Source organism: Choristoneura fumiferana, chromosome 9 (assembly GCF_025370935.1).
Source record: "Choristoneura fumiferana chromosome 9, NRCan_CFum_1, whole genome shotgun sequence".
Taxonomy (NCBI): domain Eukaryota; kingdom Metazoa; phylum Arthropoda; class Insecta; order Lepidoptera; family Tortricidae; genus Choristoneura; species Choristoneura fumiferana.
Window position 1 is genome coordinate 10,036,179 of NC_133480.1, and position 21,212 is coordinate 10,057,390.

Below are 21,212 nucleotides of genomic sequence, written 5' to 3' on the forward strand. Positions count from 1 at the left end.
TGTCATTCTCGCCATCAGTTAAGCTGTCAGACCTCATACATGACAGATGGCATACATTGCTGACTTCAGGAGTTCCATGTATTCTGGAGCTTGTCACGCACGTGTATGAGAAGACTGAGCAGTATTTGCACGGAAGAACAAAAACAAGAGTATTTGTCAAGTAAAAGTCAATAGTGCCCATGATAACGGTCCAAAAAGTAGTTTGGAAGGAACATTATTAACTGACTTTTAATTCCTTGAGATATCCATTCCCATTTTTATTTTTAAAAGATTAGAAACTGCAAAAAATATATAAAAATCCTTACTTGTGACTCAATCCCAATCCACGATATGCCCGCTCCTGTTCCCGTGAGTTATCCAATTTCAACGCAGCAGTGAGGTGCTGTTCATGGTATTTAGCTGCCTCGTCTGGGTCTCCGAGGGCGTCATAGCAGTCACCAAGAGAACCCAATGCTCGAGCTTTATCTAGGTGGCAGGTTGGCGAGTTAACGCGTTCTAAGATAGCGAGTTGCTGCAAAAAAGTAAAGTGGGAGTGAATTTAGAGTGCTACATTCTGCGTAACTATCAGGCAGAGACATTGGGTAGAGTAGATAACTATCTAGGAGCCCCGCATTTGTTAAGGGCCTTGCGCGCACAAACGAAATTGAAAATGTTTCATGTACCTAATGATTTGATTGAACAAACATGAACAGAGCGTCATCAATAAACGGCTAAAACAGGTGCCTCGAGAATTGTATTGCCTGCCCTTTTATGTGACATACTCGTATTCCTGCTCAACATTAAAATGAAAGGTTGACTTACCTGTTCCAAATACCCAATGGCGTCTTCATAATGTCCCATATTAAGTTTGGCAATCCCCAGATTCCCATAGGCCTGTGCTTCCAATGCACAATCCTGCAGTTCTTGGGCTCTTTCAAGTTGTTCCCTATAACATCTTGCTGCATGGGAATAGTGACCTAAAGCCATGTGGACAGCTCCGAGATGTGAATGCGCTCTCGCTTCACCCGCTGAGTCACCAGCTTCTTGACGAAGAGTTAGCTCCTGGGAATGAAGTTAAGCTTTATGAAGGACTTGAAAGAAAACAGCCGATTTTGAGAGCAGGATCATTGGTAGGTAGAGAGCAACAGTACATGAGATGAACCAGCGCAGTCGACCAATCTTAGAAACAGTTCACTAGGAGTATTTTGAATTTTTTGCCCAACGTATTTTTTTTAGAAAGATCTGCAAAACAGCAGTGGGATTTCATGAACTGCTTTACTAAGAAGTTTTTACTGTACCTGAGTATGGTGCCCCAAAGCTGCGTCAAGTCTTCTTTGGAGTCTCCGTGCTAAACCGAGAGCGCCACAAGCAGCGGCTTCCAACGAACGATCTCGAGCCTGCCTAGCAAACCCGAGCTGCCTCTGATACATCTTCACAGCCTCTTCTACATCCCCCATTTTAATAAGAACGTCTCCAATATTACCCAAGGCTCTGAACTTCCCTTGTAGATGTTGAGTCATATGTGCAATAGCCAGAAAATACTTCTGGCACTCTAATGCGGTCTCTAAGTTGCCTAGGGCAAGATGGGCGAGACCAAGGTTGCAATAAGCTCTTCCCATGTTCATTTTGTCTTGAAGGTCTTTGGCTAGCGAGAGGTCTTGGTCGTAATATCTATCAGAAAAAAAGAATGAGTTGCAAATTAAGGATTTTATGAATGATCTTCGGAAAGAAAGTATGTTAAAGAATGTTAAAGTTCAAACATGAAAGTGCGGTAAAATTAAATGTTTCTTTTGGCGCTTGTGATAGTTGTTCTGGTACTTCAATCAAGGCGCATAAGGGTTTTCAAAATTGTAACAAAATGTATAGCTCACCTGACAGCCTCCCGATAATTCCCCAAACAATAATGAGCGTAGCCCAAAAAGTGGCAAGCTTTGGCCTCAGCAGTCACATCGCCCAGTTCTTGCGATAGCATGAGGTGTTGCTCATAGTACGGCACTGCTTGGGCGAACTCTCCTCGAGAGGACAGACAGTTGCCGAGATTGAGCAGAGCACAAGCTTCACCTGCAGCGTCTTTTAATTCACGAGCGATTCCTGAAATGGACTTAAATGTTAATATCCTTAAAACTCTTATTATACTTAACTGTACCTAGTCTGTAGGAAGGTTTTCGATCATATCGTAAACTATTTTACAACTAGCCTTTACGCGTGGCTTCGCTAGTGTGAACATCCGTGTAATATATAATGTCTGTAGATTTACCGGTTAAATGATGAGATTTCCCACATGTGTAAATTGGTACCCCGTGGGAATATAGGGATAATAAGTGGGCTATAATTATAATTTCAGACACGCAGCTAGTTACATACGGAATTGTATCTAAATCTGTACTGCCGTTTTAGCGTTAACGAGCAACAAACACACACACACACGCACATTCACAAACTTTCACATTCAAAATATTGCCAACTGCAACCACTGCAACTGCCGCTATTCTGTCTACATGTATGACCTTAATTAAAAAAAAAATTACCTAAATGAGCTCTATAATGGAACAAAGCCATATCATGAGCCCCTAAAGCTTGGTACGCCACGGCCAAGTTGCCGTGGGTGGACGCTTCGGAACTCCGGTCGTGGACCTCTTTGGATATTGTTAGCTCTTGCTTGTGGTATTTGATCGCCTGCTCATAAAAGCCAGCGGCTGAGTAGGCGTTGCCAATATTTCCATAGGCGCGACCCATGCCCGCTTTGTCCTGGGAAAAGAATTCAATGCTTTGAACCAAATCTGTCAGTGAATCTGGCGCCCGTACCACGCACTTGGTGGGTGCCAAGTGATAAAGTTTTATTATTTTGTCCCCATAGATGCACCGGAATGAGCTATAAATCATGCAGAAAGTTTAAAGGGACATACCTATCTTATTTTAAGGCGCAATAGTATTGTGCCAGCCATTGTACTTCATGTAAGAAGTTATTTGAGAGAAAAAAAAATGAAGGTTCAGACTGAATAAAAATGTCATCATTTTTGGCTGTCTTCTTAAAACCACTTTAAACTTTTTTTGATCTTATATTTTAACGAGGCTTTAATACACCAAATGTGATTATGTCAGCCTCATGGGGAAGCTTTTTAATTATAATAATAGTTCTAACAGAAGAAAGTAATAGTTACTTGTGTCACAAGAGAGCAAAGTGGTGTATTTACGGCGAGGGCGGTAAATTGAATCCAGAATATAGCGAAAGATTCAAGTGTTAACGCCCAAGATGAAAATCATTTTGCTCCCGAGTCACTCATACAATATTTCACACCGAGTATGACAAAAATTTAAATAAAAATATTCTAAATATAATTAAAGAGCAACCAGCATAGAAAATGGCGTGGTTTTACAATTATCAACTTCAAAAAAAAAGACAGAAAAGCCTTGAACATAAAAGTTGCACTTTGATCCCTCTCGTCAGGGAGGAAAAGTTATTTTTCTGAATGAGAGGTGTGAAAAATATAATAATTCTACTATCATGCTAGCAATCCTCTTTATTTATCTAAACACAATTATACATTTTTTATTAGCACAATTCCGAGATTACTCAGAAAATTGACGATTATTTAAATTTTGTTGCAAATTTATACATACCTGCAACTGCCTGGCTATCGACAAATGCGCCTGATGCAGCTTCAAGGCTGCGTCATGCTCCCCCAGCAACTGGTAGACGATCCCCAAGTTGGAGCATGCGCGACCTTCGCCCACCTGGACATAATAAAATCCCTAAATAACGCTTGACTGTGAACAACACACGAGGACAAAAAAATACTATTTTAATAACACAATGCTACAAGGTAGATGTAGTAAGTTATGCTTTATTCAAGTATCATTTGTCAAAATTATTGATAGTTTATTGACGAATTGAAAATATTGGATGCGATTGAATGTACCTAGATCTATGTGATAAATTATTAATAATCCGGTTAAAAAAAGGACTAAAAGCAAGACAAAGCAAATTAACGGTTCTAAAAAAACCAACCTTGTCTCTGGCAGCGAGAGCAACATCTAACTGCCTTTCGTGCCATTTCTTGGCTTGCGCATAATCGCCACCGCATCTGAAGTAAACAGAATATTAATCAAGCGTCACACGTGTACACGTGAATAACACAATTATAGTTGACATTGTTAATTAATAATAATATACAGAAGGCGGTACTTCTGGACACGGCACGCATCGTCCGGAGGTTCCTCACTCTGCGGCCCTGACCACCGGTAACTTGGGCCCTGCCCCGTTACCGGCGGCAAATTAGGTTAGGTTTTTATAATATTTTCATTTTATATGTACTTTTCTGTATTTTATAAAAACTTAAACCTAAGAATGAAAGAAAAATAAAGAACATAATAATAATACATTTTTATTTCAGACATAAGTAGTCCATATACATGTGTCAGATTCATACAATAAAAGAACCACGAACCTGGCAGCATGACCTAATCCAGCGTATGCCCTGGCTTCTATTGCTCTGTCACCTAAATTCTGTGCTATCCTCAAAACATTCTCATGGTAGGCAATTGCTTGAGAGAAATTCCGCCTGTAGTGGTACGAGGATCCTAGGTTGGAGTATGCTCTCGCCTCTTCCACCTGAATTCAAAAGATGAAGTAAATTATTAGATAGTTTTCGATTAATATGAGTAAAAAGAAGATATCTGACCGAAGCAACTTACGAAGTTATGTTTAGTGGCAAAATAACCGCAAATATGATTTTACTGTGGTCAAAGCTTAGCCAATTTGAATACAATGTATAGCTGGGCAACGAAATGGTTAAGGAAACCTGTCAAAATCGCTATCAACCCCGCATGTCCATGTCCAACGAACTAAGCACTGTTCTCAAAAATACAGTGGTATTATCTTTCTTTTTGATTATGTTGTGTAAGTATGTATTCTTACCTGATCCCCTAATCTTCTTGCCAGCCTCAAATGCTGCGTGTGGCAATCCACAGCAGAATCAAACTCGCCCATAGCGAGATACACCGCTCCAACGTTACCGATCTCTCTAGCCTCTTGTAGTCTATCTCCCATTTGTTTCACCAGCTGCACGCATTGTTTGTGGCTTGCTAAAGCGTTGGGGTAGTCGCCGATTGCAGTGTAAACGTGTCCTAAGGAAGTGAGCGCTGCGGCTGCTGCTTGAGTGTCCTGAAAAAGAGATTGTTTGATCACAAAACTACCAAGAATGTCCTGGTTAGGCTGGTGGTTTGACCTATGTGCTCTCTTACGCAGAGCCCGGCTCGTAGGTACTTATGAATTCTCTCAGTATATTGGCGAAATCATAAAGGAAAATAAAATAACACAGCATACATCTGTAAAGTAATTAAATGGTGTTTGTGAAGTAACCAATGCGCCCAGGGCCAGCGGGGGAATTATAGCTCGAGCTCTCTCATTCTGTAAGAATGCCTGTGTCCATCAGTGAGCCTACGACGATAATGATGATGAAACCTAGTAAAATATCTAAGTTTTATAGAAATGAAAACAATTGACAAACGTTGAGTTACATGTACAAAAATGAGACACGTGTTCTCGTATTACTTCAATCAACTAAAAGAAAGCCTGATAAAGGCCAGTAGATACCTATAAGTAAAAAGCATTGTGCTATGACTATTGTAATTTCATAGTCTGATTGACAATAACAACAATAATATACAAAGTTATTTTATTTTATCTAGGTTGAAACGACTAACGGATACTTAACCGTATTCAGCGTAAAATAGGAATAGTGAAGGTTGTTTGTGCAATACAAATTTCTAATTAGTTACACAGGTATTTTGACTGCTCAAACTCACGCATATATATCGGTCATTGAGTCACGACTGCATGTAGTTGATAAAATAATGTAGACTGGATTAATATGACGTAATAGTAACCTTGGGCAAATATGCAGAAGAAATCTTCAATACTATCTCTACAATTCAATTAGACTGGGATGTTTTCTGATGCAGCAAAAATATCTTTAAATCCAGGCAGTTCTATGTTTTCGCATTCGGGCCGATGCAAACTTAAGATAACTTAAACCTTATTATGTATCTGAGACGGTCCTGGCTGGACCATCAGAATCTGACTATCAGATTAATGTACAGTCACCATATTTACATAAGTAGCAAACTTGTAGCCAATCCACCCACTACAAGTGGGTCAAAATTCACTCACAAGATTAACACAATATACATAAAAACATTGCAAGTTCATAAAAAGCTTTAATATTTTTTTTCCGTTTTTCAAAGCAAATATAAACTTGATTGTGGTTGATTATGTTGGACTAACAATCACTACAACTGCAGGCCTCTGTGTACTTCTGGTGACCGCCAGAACATAATAGCTGTACACAGACGATAGGATACCTGTATTGAGATTAATTGATTCATCAGCAGTCGTTGTCTTCAGCATCCAACGGCGGAATGTCTTGATCATCCTAATAAGTTACATAGACTTTAAAGGCAACCTGACAATAACTTTTTATAGTCTCGTCCAATGCTCGGTCGACGATATCGTAAATTTCCGAAGGACGTTTTACCTCACTGGCCGGCCGAGATTCCCGATTTTATTAGTTTAAGAGGATACAACGGAATATTTGCGATCATATTAATTCAATAGATACTAATTTTATATGGACGGTTATTATAACGGATGATTTTATGGCATTTATTATGTTTAAGGTGGTGTAGTTATAACTTTTTGTCGCTGTAAAGTGTCGGATTTTCTTTGTTGGCGCGATTTATTGTCACAGACACTTAAAATGGTCTAAAATGAAAGTATTACAATTCGTAAGTGGCTATTATACTAATTAATTAGTTAAAGTAAGATGAGTAAGTACAGTTCACACAGACGTCCGACATGAAGTATGTAATGTAGCTACTGCTCGTCTAGACTTCTTTTTATCTCGAGATATGTATCAAACCGTGGGAAACAGTATCGTAGGTATCCTGTCCCGTAAACCCGTAATTATTGCAGGATTGAGCAAAACGCCCATTAAAATATGCATTGAAGCTCTAGATAGTCAGACAAAAACTGACAACAAATATATATTCCACGGCATTCACGTTAAAAAACAAATAAAAGAGTTAAAAGTTAAAGGTAAATAAAAGGCGGATAGAATGCGGCGCATCCTTTCACCGAGGAAGTTGAGGATAAGAAAAAAAAACCGACGACACACCGCCAATAGGGGCTTTGTCTCGACGAAATACGCTAGGGATAACCTGTCTGGGACTTATCGACAGTTTTAATGGATTCCTGGAATCGGAAGTAGCTAGGAGATATTTTATGGCGTTGAATATTTTATAGGCCATTACAGCATGTTTATCGCGAAATTGAACTATATTTATAGCACAGGCAAGTTACAGGGTGCAATAACGTGATGACAAAAAATAAACAGACGGTATATTTAAGCAAATGTGAATTACGTTTCTGCATCACACTTAACAATTTCAGAAATTAAGTAGGTATTTATGCTTGGGAAAAATTACGGTTTTCTATAATATTAGGTACAATAATAATAAGCTAAGCAACCGACTTTAAATGAAGTGTGAATTAGCGAACGAGGTTGACTATAATCGAGTCATTCTTAATATCGATCTTATAATATAAGACTAGCTGTTGCCCGCGGCTCCGCCCGCGTAGATTTCGTTTATCGATCCCGCGGGAACTATGCAATTTTGGATGGGACTCAATCTATCTGTGTACCTACCGAATTCTATACCTAAATCGGTTCAGTAGATCCAGAGATTTCCCCCTACAACCTTACAAACTTTACCTCTTTATAATCAAAATGTTCTAGTCCTTACCTTTTCAAATTTCGAACTCTACGTCCTCTACGGCCGTACCCTAAAATTGCATAACTTCTCTAAAGCTTAGAAACCTTCTAATCCGGTACTAATACAGTAAGGTGATTTTGAAGATATTCCAATTTTTAAGAGTATTTGCATTGCTCCAAGCTTTTATGTGAGTTCAACCTTTTTTTGAATAAAATCTGATTGAGTTTCTGATCTGTTGACACATGTTTGAAAACATGTGTCAAAATAAATTGTAATTTCTATAAATTAAATCAAAAGCACTAAGGAGTATTGATATCAACTTCGAAGCAAATCACCACCAAAATAACTTTCTACCCCCTTTTAACCGCGTTAGGGGATAAATTTCAATAAAATTCGAAACACTTCTTCCATCAGTTCTGTTAATGAATGTTAATTCAAAATTTCAATTAGATTGGACCAAGGAATCACGTTGTCCCATACAAACTTTGCCCCCCTTTTTCACCCCCTTAGGGGTAGGATTTCGGAAAATCCTTTCTTATCGGATGCCTACGTCATACAAAGATCACACCCTCCAAGTTTCAGGTCTCTACGATCTGCGGCTTAGGCTGTGCGTTGATCCGTCAGTCAGTCATTCAGGACAAAGCATTTTATATATATAGAAGATTACGCTTTGTTTGTCTTTGCACAAACATTATATTAACCTCGTTTGTATCACACAATCGGGTAAAAATACAGTAAGTTTTCTTGTTTCCGTGACATCCGTTAAAAACACTACAAAATACAAGGAAGATATCTCAAAATAACAAATTAAACGAGACTGTCTCGTATTCATTATTAGTCTAATAATTAATTGAAGTCTTCGTATCGATATCGATTTAAACGTAAACGCGCAGCACTACCAATTGGACGGGCAGCAACAATCTAACTAATTAAGTATGTGCAACATGATACGATAACGTGGTGATTTACATACCCGCCCGATCCCCAACCACCGTTTTCCAACAGAGCCACAGCAGTGCACCGTGATAGTTATCATTGCGAGTACTGCTACAATAGGAGCAGAAATGCGCTGCGTTTGACACGGTGTCCCATTGTGCTGCTAGTAGTTCCACGGCCTTTATAAATAATACTCGAATGAGACGTACGTTTATCAACCTTTATTATGCTTGCTTTTGTTTTCTTGTTTTCCGGTCCGCTACGTTTTCGCGTGAATAATTAAGTGCTTAAATCTAGGAGCGTAGAGTTTAAACAAATGCTGCTCCTATAGTTATTGCACGTATAAATCATACTTGTATCGTGTAAGAAATATTACAGTAACATTATTAGTCTGCGATGTTGCCTTATTATTTCGTGAATAGCAAGTCAGCTTTGCTCCCACCGCTTTTACATAAAGTTCAGTTGCAATGTAAGCTTTATAAGGCCTGTATAAGGTGTCTCGTCGTTTTCAATTTCATTGGTATGTGCAAGGGATAGGCGCGTTAATATACCCTTTTAATCTTTGACGAGCGGTTCGAATGGCTCCCCAGACATAGCACCTGCCCGCCTGACGCGTTATTCTAGGTATTCGCTAATGAACCTAGGTAAGCTCACATGTTCCTGTCAAATTATTCGCGGTTTATTCAAGCTGGCTGTACGCAGGTAAGGATAAGCATTGCACCTAAGCCAATAGAGATACTATCTGTATAAAATGTTAGTTTTATCAATGTCAGCCTTTAAGTCGTTCGGCGCTGCAGTTTACAACAAAAATAGTCCTATACGGCCGAACGGTTAAACTAATCTGTAGCTACCAGAAACGTGGAGTAAACATTTTTTTTTGGTAACCCTGACAATGAACGGAGCGTGAGTGAGGTATGTTTTCGGATTTGCCATAAAATTGTCGTCGCAAAAAAATTTCGCAACCAGGTTCCCACCTGTTTCAAATCGTAACTTTACTAACTAGTGCACTGCACATTGAGGTGTATACATACTCGTAGGTGCTCGTAGTATGGTAGCTAGAGTTCGGAACAGAATATTTATATAATTCTACCATAGGAGCTAAAGTTGCGCGGACGCTTTACGCTTCGCATTTCCCTCGCGTTTGATTTTACCCTGTACATTATTTGTTTAGCCTTCTTCTTATGGAGTCAGCCATGCGTGCGCTGCACGACAGAACCACATACCTCGCGTGGAATACTCGTAGGGATATTTTATAGCCAATATAACATTGTTGCTATACATATAAAACGCCGATGTCAGTAACTCGTTGTTTATCCTTATGCCATTAAAATAATTCGCCGGCCATAAAAGTTTTTAATGTGAGTTTTTATGGCAAAAGTCGCTTTGGCTGAGGACAACGGCGTTTTTGCGCCCCGTCGGGTATTGTTGCGGTAATTTTAAAAAGATTGCCTCAAATTGCCATGAAATGCTATCGGATCAAAATAAATTTAAATATTTAATTTACAATTAATTTGCTAATCATCTTAACTTAAATAATTTAAATAGGAATTTCATGTAGTTGCAGATTTAAATAACTATAGACACTAGCACGTACATTGATGTGATGTTATGAACTATTGCGATTTTCACTCCTTGTTTAAATAAACAACATTAAGTCCCGAGAGCTTAATAAAGAAGGCCTGTTGCCATTTATGTACTTTATCTAATATAGTTACCTCTAGCCCTCTAGATTATAAAGACTGTTAATTTCATACCACAAAAAATACAGATTCAATTCAATTCAATTTATTTCAAATAACAATGTACATTGTGTTTGAAGTTACAATACATGTCCAAATTATATAACAAGTCAAGTCAAGTTCTATGCTCAGCGATTAGTAACGTTTTTGATGAGATACTCAGGCATACAATAATCGTAGGCTTAAGTTATTTAGCGTCAGAATTAATAAATATGTACGATACTTAATTTTGATTGGCGTATAAGTATAGAGGCTCAGTGTCCAGTGCCCGCGCGAGGCGCAGCGCGGCGCAGTAGGTAATTATTCCCCCCGGATTACCGCGGATTCCTGCGCGTTGGCAACATTTCGCGGCTGTTCCAACCGTCAGCCGAGTTTTTGTTTAACTCCACCCGCACGGAACGTGTAAAATAAATATTTTTTACGATTGTTTGTTCCCGAGATTGTTTCAGATGCCGTTCTGATTGTTTGTTCTGGGCAAAATAAAATGAAATAAAATAAACGCTTCGCTTACAGCCCTTTGGCTTGTCCGTAATAGGTTTCTACCTTTTTTGTAAACAGCGCGACTATTGTTCAATAATGGGAGTATTAGTTTTTTAATGCTATTGAATCGACCGTAATGGTGTTTTAGTTTAAACTATTTATGCATTTAACAATTAAAAGACGTAGATTGGAAACGTGACATTTATAAAACATTAAGCACATGACGAAGTTTTCAATCAACTGGTATATTTCAAAACATAAACTAATTTCCTTAGATATCTTATGAATAGTCATAGAAGTTAGTCCTCATAGAAAAACCATGTTCTATCTGTATCTGGCGAATACAAATGGTAATGTGGCAGATAGAGCTAAACGAATGTTGACCATATAGACAAACTTATCTTGCGTTTAGGAAAGGGAGGACCGTTAAAAGCAGTTTTGTAATTGACAGGGATAGCTTTTTGGTTACCTATCCCGTGGTCATTTCTAAAAATCCTTCTCATACATCTTTGGTTGTTAAGGCAGGAGTATGTCTGGTCAGTTAGATAAGATATTGTTTCATATATCGATTTTGATTACCGTTTAGATCCATGTCGTCATAGATCACGTGAGTACAGTAAAAGAAACTGAATGGAGCTTCAGAGCGGAACCTTTTCGCTGCAAATGTCATTTTGATATTCTACAACGTGTGTCTACCCTCACGATAAATATGAATAGAAAGTGTTGATTAGAGTAAATATTTCTACCTTATGTATAATTTATGTATATTCATAAGTTAGAAATATTTACACTAATCCATATACTTATATAAAAAGCCTCACACCAAACGCCACAGTATTAACGGAGAAATTACTGACTTACGATTTAATATTAGAACATTCCTGAGACGGAACTTTACTCGGGATTTTGGTCTTTGTCCAGAGGGTAGAAACACATTGCACACATCTCCTAAAGAAATTATCTCATAATTGGTTGTAAAAAGGTTCCACCCAAGTAAGCGATTCAGTTTCCTCGGCTATACGCCAGTCAAGTTCCGTTAAATTGTAACTTGTGAATCTTGTTCCAAGTCGGACTCCACTGGTACAAAGTTGCGCACCGGTTGCGGTACTCCCAGGCCTCGCAAATGAGCCCGACTTGCTTATCTCTGTCTGAGGAATACCTAACTAAAACTCTATTGGGACTATAAAGCGTGCTACTAAATAGTTTAAAGAGACACTTGACTATAAAAACAACATACAGAGCGTCTATAAATGCGTCGCCATCATAAACATTGATGATATTGTTTTGTTCAGCAAGACATAAATAAAATCACGTTTGCCCCGGCTGTTACGGCTTTACATATTTTGGACTCATCGAGTAAAGCTTGTGTATACTAACTGCGAGATGTGGCATTCGAAGACCTACCAAACTTACACTGCTCATTTATCGGGTTATCTAATGCGATTATTCCACGTCAATACTAACTCCTTAAGAAAGAAAAGAATAAATTTATTCGGCATATGTACATAAAAGTAATAAAAAACAGTACACAATAATCGGTTACTAATTTAGAGCCAAAAGGGCTGGCAACAACAAAAGTGTACGGGTTTGTACGGCGCGGCGCGTAATCGTGGACCTTAACTCAAAATATGAGCAACGCGCTTGGAAGCCTCTAAAATGTGGGTAAACAGAATAATTCTGAAAATATCGTGGACGGATAGAGTACCAAATGAAAGAGTTTTGCAGATGGTTAACAAAAAGGTAGAGATCTTGAAAACTATCAAGAAACTGCAGTACTTTAGCCACATGATGCGTAAGAAAACCCAGGAAAAGCGACCAACTGAAAGAAGGCGTACTTCGTGGCTTAAGAATCTCAGGTCATGGTTCAAAGTCAGCGCAAGATCCCTGCTCCGAGCTACTGTGTCAAAGATAAGGCACTAATGATAGCCGACCTCCGGTAAGAGATGGCACCTCAAGAAGAAGAAATATAAGTGTGCACTAAAATGTTTACAACCCCTACATACCACCGCCAATCAACTGTCGCATTAGCATCATTTAAAACTGGAGATGACAACAAAGTAACACAGGTGAATGCAAACACAAATCATCATTTCCTTCACATAGTAAAGGTTGCTTATACGACTAATCTCGCTCGAGCATTTACGTATCTGGTGTTTACTGCAAATTAACATACGCCGTGTGCGGCTGTCTGGCTTCAAAGGCTAATAACATGCAAAGCTTACTGCTAGCGTTCATTTTTAAATGAATCGCACTCTTTACGATCTCGGGTCAATGAAAGTGAAATTAACAGTCTCACAAAATGGCGAATCGAATGAAATAGGCATAATGTCAATAGACTCTTGCCGGGTCTAAGTGTCCTTTTATTGCCACTAAAATTATTGTAACTATGTACAGAAACATTAAGAATTATGAGGAGAATAGAAATGTTGTGGTGTTTTTCGCCTCTCCTGCTATTAATTCACGTTTTAAGGGTAGATGTAGATATCCGAACAATTATCGAAATCCTATTAATTTCGTTAAACTACGCTGTCCGTCGTACGGAATTGTATGAAATGTAATCCATTTTAAGCCAACATCTTCGCAATGATTTATTACTTAAGCAATTAATTTCGACAAAGACTGAGCCGAGAAAATAAATATATCGCTTTTTAGATAAATATATTGACGGCCCATGCTTTTAACTTGCATTCCATGACATGCCAGAAATGTTCCATATAAATCTTTAGTGACACGAAGTGCAATACCACTTGAGAATCGTTTGTGGATCCACTACGTAAAATAGGTATTAAGTCACTTTTAAAAATAGCCTTTTCACTTCTCATGTTCGTAAACATCGCATATTTATCCTGGATGAGGGCTGCATAAAATGTCTTTTTATGCCCTAGTGCATAAAGTCATGTCAAAGACCAGGGTAATCAAGCACCAACAGCCACGGATGATTAAACTTTATAAAATAAAGCTTTTTAAATATTTATGTTCATGTTTATATTAGTAAATGCAGGAGTATGAAGTGATAAGCCGCCTTAGCCGTTTTAATAGATCATTCATGATATAAAATATCTGGGTGACCGAGTTCCGCTTGGACTAAAACTCGGTACCAAGCGTTTTCCCAGAGATCAGACCAAGCTAGATCGATTTTTCATCCCTGAAACCCCTACGTACCAAATTTCATCGAAATCGTTGGAGCCGTTTCCGAGATCCCCAAAATTAAAAAAATAAAATAAAATATATAATTAATTAAAATTATGAACTGGTAAAAGATATTTAACACAAGCAGGTAGCTCAAGTGTTTCAACTTATATATGGAATCCATACTAATATTATAAATGCGAAAGTGTGTTGTTTGTGTGTATGTTTGTCAGTCTTTCACGTCGAAACGGAGCCACGGATTGACGTATTTTTTGGCATAGAGATAGTTTTAGTAGTTAGCTCGGCCAACACTATGCTGAGCTGGGACTGTTTCGCGACTTCGCAAAAACTTTGTTTTTATTTATTTTTTTGTCATAGCTTGTAATTGTGTACTTATAAAACTGTTTTTGCGAACAGCGAATAAATTATTCTTATTCTTATTTTTTATGGGCCAGAGAGTGACATAGGCTACTTTTTATCCCGGAAAAATGCACAGTTCCCGAGGGAACAGCGCGCAATAACCGAATTCCACGCGGGCGATAAGCCGCGGGCAAAAGCTAGTATTATTATAAATAGGAGTCCTCTGCGCATTATTATTTATTTTGACGCAAGTGGCTCCGAAGCGGTAACGTTTCGTGTGCTCTGCCTACCCCATTTGGGAAAACAGGCGTGATGTTTGTGTGTATTTGTTGACGCAAGTAAATACCTACTTAATTTAATCACATAAACATAATAGTGTAATTTTTAATTAAAATAAAAACATTAAGCCAGGGCTCCTTACTCTCGGTTATCCAGCGGGCAATTTATCATGTGTGGTTAAACCATTAAGATCTCGTGTGTTTTGACACAAGGCGTAAATAACAGTTGCGCAAACATCCTACGCTGGATGTAAAGTAGCTTATTATAGTCATCATTATCCTGAGTCTAATGGCGCAGGCAAATGGTTGTAGGCTTTAAGTGAAGACTTGTGCGTTAGTTATTTTTGAGTGATCTCACATGCACACTGGTTTGTGAGAAACACAGATACATGAATATGTAAATATGCCAACGGTTAAAGAGGAGATTAAAAAGTATTGCACTAAAACGGCTCCAGAAGCACAAAAACCATAGTATATATAAATGTTCTAATTTAGCAGAATGATGACCAGGGACGCCGATATAATGTAAAAGTGAGAAGTAATCTTTTAACGATACTTTTAAAATAACGTTAACTTTATGTAAACAGCTTATAATGTTAAATTCTTTATACCGGAAAAATTGTAAAAGTAACGGTATACCGTTTAACGTTAATTACGATTTTACGTTAAATCTGTTTGACAGAAGTAACGTTACCAACTTTTTACCGGTATTTGACGCCCTGCTAGAAGGGTCTCTTTGCAAGTCAAGTGGAAATGTGTTTGTTGGGATCCCCACGAAAATTAACAAAATTCGGACTATCTGATTATGACTTTTGTGGTTGATTGCAGATTTAAGAAACAAAAAAAAGTTTTTTTAGTGGAATAGAAATGGATTGTTTGTTTTAGGTATTTATCTTGTGATATGTTAAGCATTTGCTGTTAAATGAGATAAGAAGGACTTTTGTGGTTATTGGTATCGTCAGTAACTTGGTCATTGCCAATTCTTGCTGCATAGAAGTACCTCGCTTCTCAATTCGATTCGTCAATTCAGTTCTGTCTGTGCGAAATATTAGGTATATTTTGATTCCAAAAAACCCTATCTATTTCTACCTACCTATCGCTTCCCCATTCCATCCATCCATAGCAGCCCTTAGTTCGTCCGTCTTCGGACATAGGCCTCGTCTCCATTTCTCCACGCCTGGCGATCGACAGCCATATGCATCCATCCTCCACCCGCCTGTCGCTTCCCCATTATTTGAATTCAAATATCGCACTGTCTCCAACTTCACACAAGAAGCTAACGCGTTTTCAACTCTTTAGGAAATCATTCTCAAGTCTTTCCTTATTCTAGCGATAGATGTAGGTAATCTTCTACGGTACAACCAGAGTGTTAGTGATACTTTTCTTCATTTTCCTGATTGATACTTCGGGTGCCATCGTATTCCGATTGCGATCCGACTTTTTCCGATGGAAAACCATTATAAACTCTATATACTAAAACTAACCTTGCACTTCATTGCCAAGACGAGCTGATACCGGTGAGCAGTTAGCGCATCCTTGTAGGAACCCTGGCTGAAGTAAGCAGCGCCGAGGTTGCCGTGCGCGCGGCACTCCCCGGCCGTGTCGCCAAGCGACTTGGCCACCGCCAAGTCTTGTTGCATGTAGTTGATGGCTGCATCCAGTTGGCTCAGCGCCCAGTGGGCCGATGACAACGCGCTGAATACGGAGCCCCTAGGGTAAACAGGATGATTCATTGTATGAGGCTATCGTAATTTGTATTATGTTGCTAAAATAATAATAAAAAACAAGTAAACAAAAGCACAGACTAGTGTCTTGGGTCCTTAAGGTGACTGGATAAAAAAAACATTATGTTGCTTTGACAATTTTAAGGGGTGTCCAGGGCAGGGAGGATTTGGCGTTTCGAAACCCCCTCCGAATTTTTAAAACTGTATTGGTCAGATTTTTATTGTTTTATTTTTTGTAAATGTGTTCCTTATTCGATATGTGAATTTGTGATTTTTGTTTTTTTTTCTTCTACTTATATTCTGAGGCCTTCTTTTCTCTTTTACTTGTACCAAATTTCAGAATTCTATGTCAACGTGACGAACCTATAGGTTTTTATCAGTCAGGCAGATGGGCGAAGTGATCTTATAAAGCTTCCGTTTTTTCCATCCGAACGTATAGTGGGTATAATAATAAAATTGACATCTTTCCGATAACATAGAAAATAAAAATAATAGACATTCCACAATTTTGATATTAGCCCGTCTAAATAGAATAAACGACGTTCATAAACAACGATGTAATAAGCGTCATAAAAATATAGACTCATAGCACCTAGTATACCTACTAACTGAAATGCACATAAAAATTTAATTAGGTTTTCATTTTAATCATACGAGAGACATAAGACCGAAACGTGTTATTAAAGGTACATAAAAGTTAGTAGATCTCTTTTATTCATCTACCCTGACGTTAACGACCTTTTAAATATAGTAGCTACCTACTAGTATTTTATTACAATAATGATATCGCTAGTTTCATTTAATGCAAGGAATACGCGTATGAATTGAATGAATTCGTCTCAAGAAGCAGCTACAGAAGCTAAATTGGCATCAGTCATTTGTTTTAGTGGCACAAATTATTGTTTGATACAACGCAAGAACGATTGCGTGCGACGTAAAAATAAAAGTAATCGCTACACGTCAATTACTACGGATAACTCGCTCAGGGACCTGTAATCAAAGGACTTTGAAGATACTTTTCGGTGCAATCAAATTTTAAAGGCACACAATAAAATATTGTCAATAACTAGCTATAGAGCCGTGAATAAACACGCGTGTGTGCCGGTCCGGTTCTCTGCCGGTGTGTGCGTTAAATAACTCGTGTGAAAGCGATTAAAATAATCCGAGATAAATATTTTAATTTAAACCCGCACTAATGAATCACGGGGTCCGTGTAATTTGACATCACACTTTACACCTCGCGCTTGAGATCGATCACTTGATTCTGGGATCTTTATCTCCGGTAAAGCCACTTCATACGTATTTAAATATCGGTATAGTGGAATTTTACTGTTTAAAAATATTTCCCGTCCCTTCGTTATTGAGTGAGCCACACAGGGAGCCCGTTAATTAATGAGAACAGGCAGTCATTGAGAGTTTGATTAGATATTCACAATGGAATACTGCAATACGAATGATTGAAAAAGCAGTCAATAGTGATTATATAGTAGACCAGTAGGATATAGAGAATGTTAGGTATACTTAGGCAACCCGAAGAGTGAGAAACTGTGAGTTAGGTTAGGTTAGGTTCTACCTATACGGATGTAACGCCTCGTAGTTAATGTACCCAAGATTTACCACGCAATCCGATGGGAATCGAGTTCTTATGATGACACGCCATGACGCCACTATAGTTATGTCCTAATATTTTAATATCTAATTGGATACTCCATCAAGTACAGGTTGAAAACAGTTCGTAAGATACACTGATCTAAGAAGTATTCATACTCATTATTAGGGTGTTTTTAATCGAGTTTTCAATGATTTCTTTAATTATTGAACGTGGACGACAAGATAGTCTAGTTATCTAGTTGTTAGTGACGCTGATTATGGAGCTAGAGGCCCCGGGTTCGAATCCTAGTTGCAGCTATTTGTATGATGAATACGAAAGTTTGTATTGGAGTCATTTTTTTAGAGTTCCGTACCCAAAGGGTAAGAAAAGGACCCTATTACTAAAACTCCGCTATTCGTCAGACCGTCTGTCACCAGGCTGTATTTCATGAACCGTGATAGCTAGACAGTTGAAATTTTTACAGATTATGTATTTCTGTTGCCGCTATTACATAAAAACTAAAAACAGAATAAAGTTAATATTTAAGGGGGGCTCTCATAGACAACAAAGTAATGTTGTATAGATAATGGTACGAAAACCTTTGTGCGCGAGTCCGACTCACACTTCGCCGGTTTTTTAATGTAGGTACTTATTCATCTAGATAAGTAGGTTTACTCGTTACCTAGTACTCATATTGTCTGTTTTTAGCTTTTGTTTATTATTTACTTATTTTATTATCATTCGTTATCGACAAAAAAAAAATTACCATTAAAAACTTGCACTTAACTTAACCTAACGTGTTTCTCCAACCTTATTCGCACTAACCAGTTCCATGATCAACTCCTATCAACACAATTTACAGCTCCTAAAATCTATTTCCAACCCAATCCACCGGTCTATCAACAATCATTCAGATACGGATCAAAAATAAATGTCTCCTATATAAAAGTGAGGCTGAATAGGGATGCGGAGGCGCCGATCCATCAGCGGAGATAACATCTCATGTCGACGAGGTGTGGGTTTCGACGCCTGATTATAGGGTTGCCAATGCCAGTAACAATTTTAAGGAGAAAAAAAAGATCGGGTCTATATCGACTGGTAGAAAATTGTTAGTCATAATGTAATGTTTGACGTAACTCTTTTTTTCTCTGAAACCATTTATTTTTCAGAATTGTTATAAAACAAACCTAACCTAACCTATAGAGTTCTACAGGATGACCATTTTAAAAAATTTTCAGCGGGAAAAAAATTATGACTAACAATAATTATGACAAACATTACATTATGACTTATAAGATTATGGCAGTCGAAAGGATCCCAAAAGCATCATTTGAAAAAAGGGTGCATATTTTTGGTACAGTCCAGTTCTCATACTTCTGAGCAAAAATTCTATCAATATCTGGAGACGCTTCTATGTCCTTGACAATAGGTTGTGTTCGCATATTTTTGATAAATTTTTGCTGGAAAGTATAAAAACTGGACTGTAAAAGGACGTAATAAAACATTAAAGTATTAACGTAGCATCATCATCATCATCCCAACCTATATACGTTCCACTGTTGGGCACAGACCTCCTCTCAGAATGAGAGGGCTTGGGCCGTATTACGAATTAACGTATGTTATTAGATTATTTTTTATTTATTTTGTAAAGTAAAGCTTGACAATGCATACTTAATATCAATCAGAAAAAAATGAAGCTACTTTTACATATAACATAAAAAACATAGTTATAAAAGTTAGAAATTCAAGATTAGACAAAGAAATACATACTTGCATGTAACGTCACGTCACATGCAGGTAGGGCCATACCTGCTGTATAGATATATTATTATTATAGACAAAAGTGTTTTAGAAAGATATACCTACTTACATATATTTTTCAAAAAATCACTATTAATCCAATTTTAAACCGAATTATTTTTTTCTTCGCTAAACATTGTCTGTTTGTCTATATGTTTATAATAATATATTTAAAAACCGGCCAAGAGCGTGTCGGACACGCTCAAAATAGGGTTCCGTAGCCATTACGAAAAAATGAAGTAATATTTTTCTAAGGATTTCGTATTTTGTACGGAATCTTCCAAGTTTAGGTATATTTTATACCTTAGGCTGCTATTTACTCTGAAACTACTAATAATTCTCAAGCAAACTTAGCCGTTATAGTTTTCCTTGACAGTTTGATTTACTTACTACCATCCTGATTTTTTTCAAATTTTCCCACCCACCGGCTTATATTTTAGAGGGGGGGAGACGCTCGATTCTCATGAAAATTTGCACTTTAAAGTTGAATATTTCGCAAACAAATCACTGAATCGAAAAATCGTCTTAGCAAACCCACCACCCTGGTTTTAAAAGATCTATCCAACGATACCCCAAACTATTGACTTGGATGAGAAAATAAAAATCGTGGGGGTACGTCTATGGGAGGTACCCAAAAAAATGTTGTACCATTTTGTCGGCATAGTGTACATATATATCCGTGCAAAATTACAGCTTTCTGGCATTGATAGTCCCTGAGCAAAGCCGCGGACGGACGGACAGACAGACATGGCGAAACTATAAAGGTTCCGTTTTTGCCATTTTGGCTCCGAAACCCTAAAAAGAACTTACTCCGAAAAAATGGTAACCCTAAGCGGGAGGGCCAGCACTCGCGCCCCGGCCTAGCACGTACTTTCATAATCAGGTCGTTGTAAACAATAGTTAACGTTTTAAATGTGTTGGTTTAAACAATAGTTAACGTTTTAAATGTTCTGGCATTTACTGGTGTTAATGTTTATTAGTACCTAATAATCAAAGTCTAATATTTCAGAATATCCACAACATAATTCGATACACGATCAGTTTATGACCTTTCGAAGTGGTGTAGTATTTCAATTAAACTAAATAAAATTAATTGGATATATTACATCTTAAATAAAAACTGCAAATAATGATTGAAATTTTCAATAATTTAGAGTGAAATATTTTGGTAATCCTTTTTATCATTTTTTTTTTCATTACATCCGCTATTTGTGTACATTCAGGGTTACAATGAACAGTGAGAGCAGACTTTGTAAGTAAATTTCAAACGCCCACAGTGACTACTAGTAGTTTATTTAAGTTTAACTAATGACCATCACGCAACCTCGTCAAACCCTAATATAAAAGACATCAACGCGCGACGAAACCCCCCCTCCTCCCATTTTCCTCCAATCAAATACAACCTTGGATAATCGTTCACACA

The 21,212-nt window shown here is 37.8% G+C and overlaps 1 protein-coding gene across 1 annotated transcript in view; it reads right to left on the bottom strand.

Annotated features, from left to right (window-relative positions):
• LOC141431211 (uncharacterized) overlaps positions 1 to 21,212 on the bottom strand; it is a 141,809-nt gene that overhangs the window by 12,773 nt on the left and 107,824 nt on the right. Inside the window, 10 exon segments of the mRNA XM_074092278.1 lie at positions 306 to 511; positions 802 to 1,041; positions 1,278 to 1,650; positions 1,851 to 2,070; positions 2,508 to 2,727; positions 3,601 to 3,714; positions 3,989 to 4,064; positions 4,428 to 4,591; positions 4,898 to 5,143; positions 16,159 to 16,384. Coding sequence (XP_073948379.1) covers positions 306 to 511; positions 802 to 1,041; positions 1,278 to 1,650; positions 1,851 to 2,070; positions 2,508 to 2,727; positions 3,601 to 3,714; positions 3,989 to 4,064; positions 4,428 to 4,591; positions 4,898 to 5,143; positions 16,159 to 16,384 — 2,085 coding nt within the window.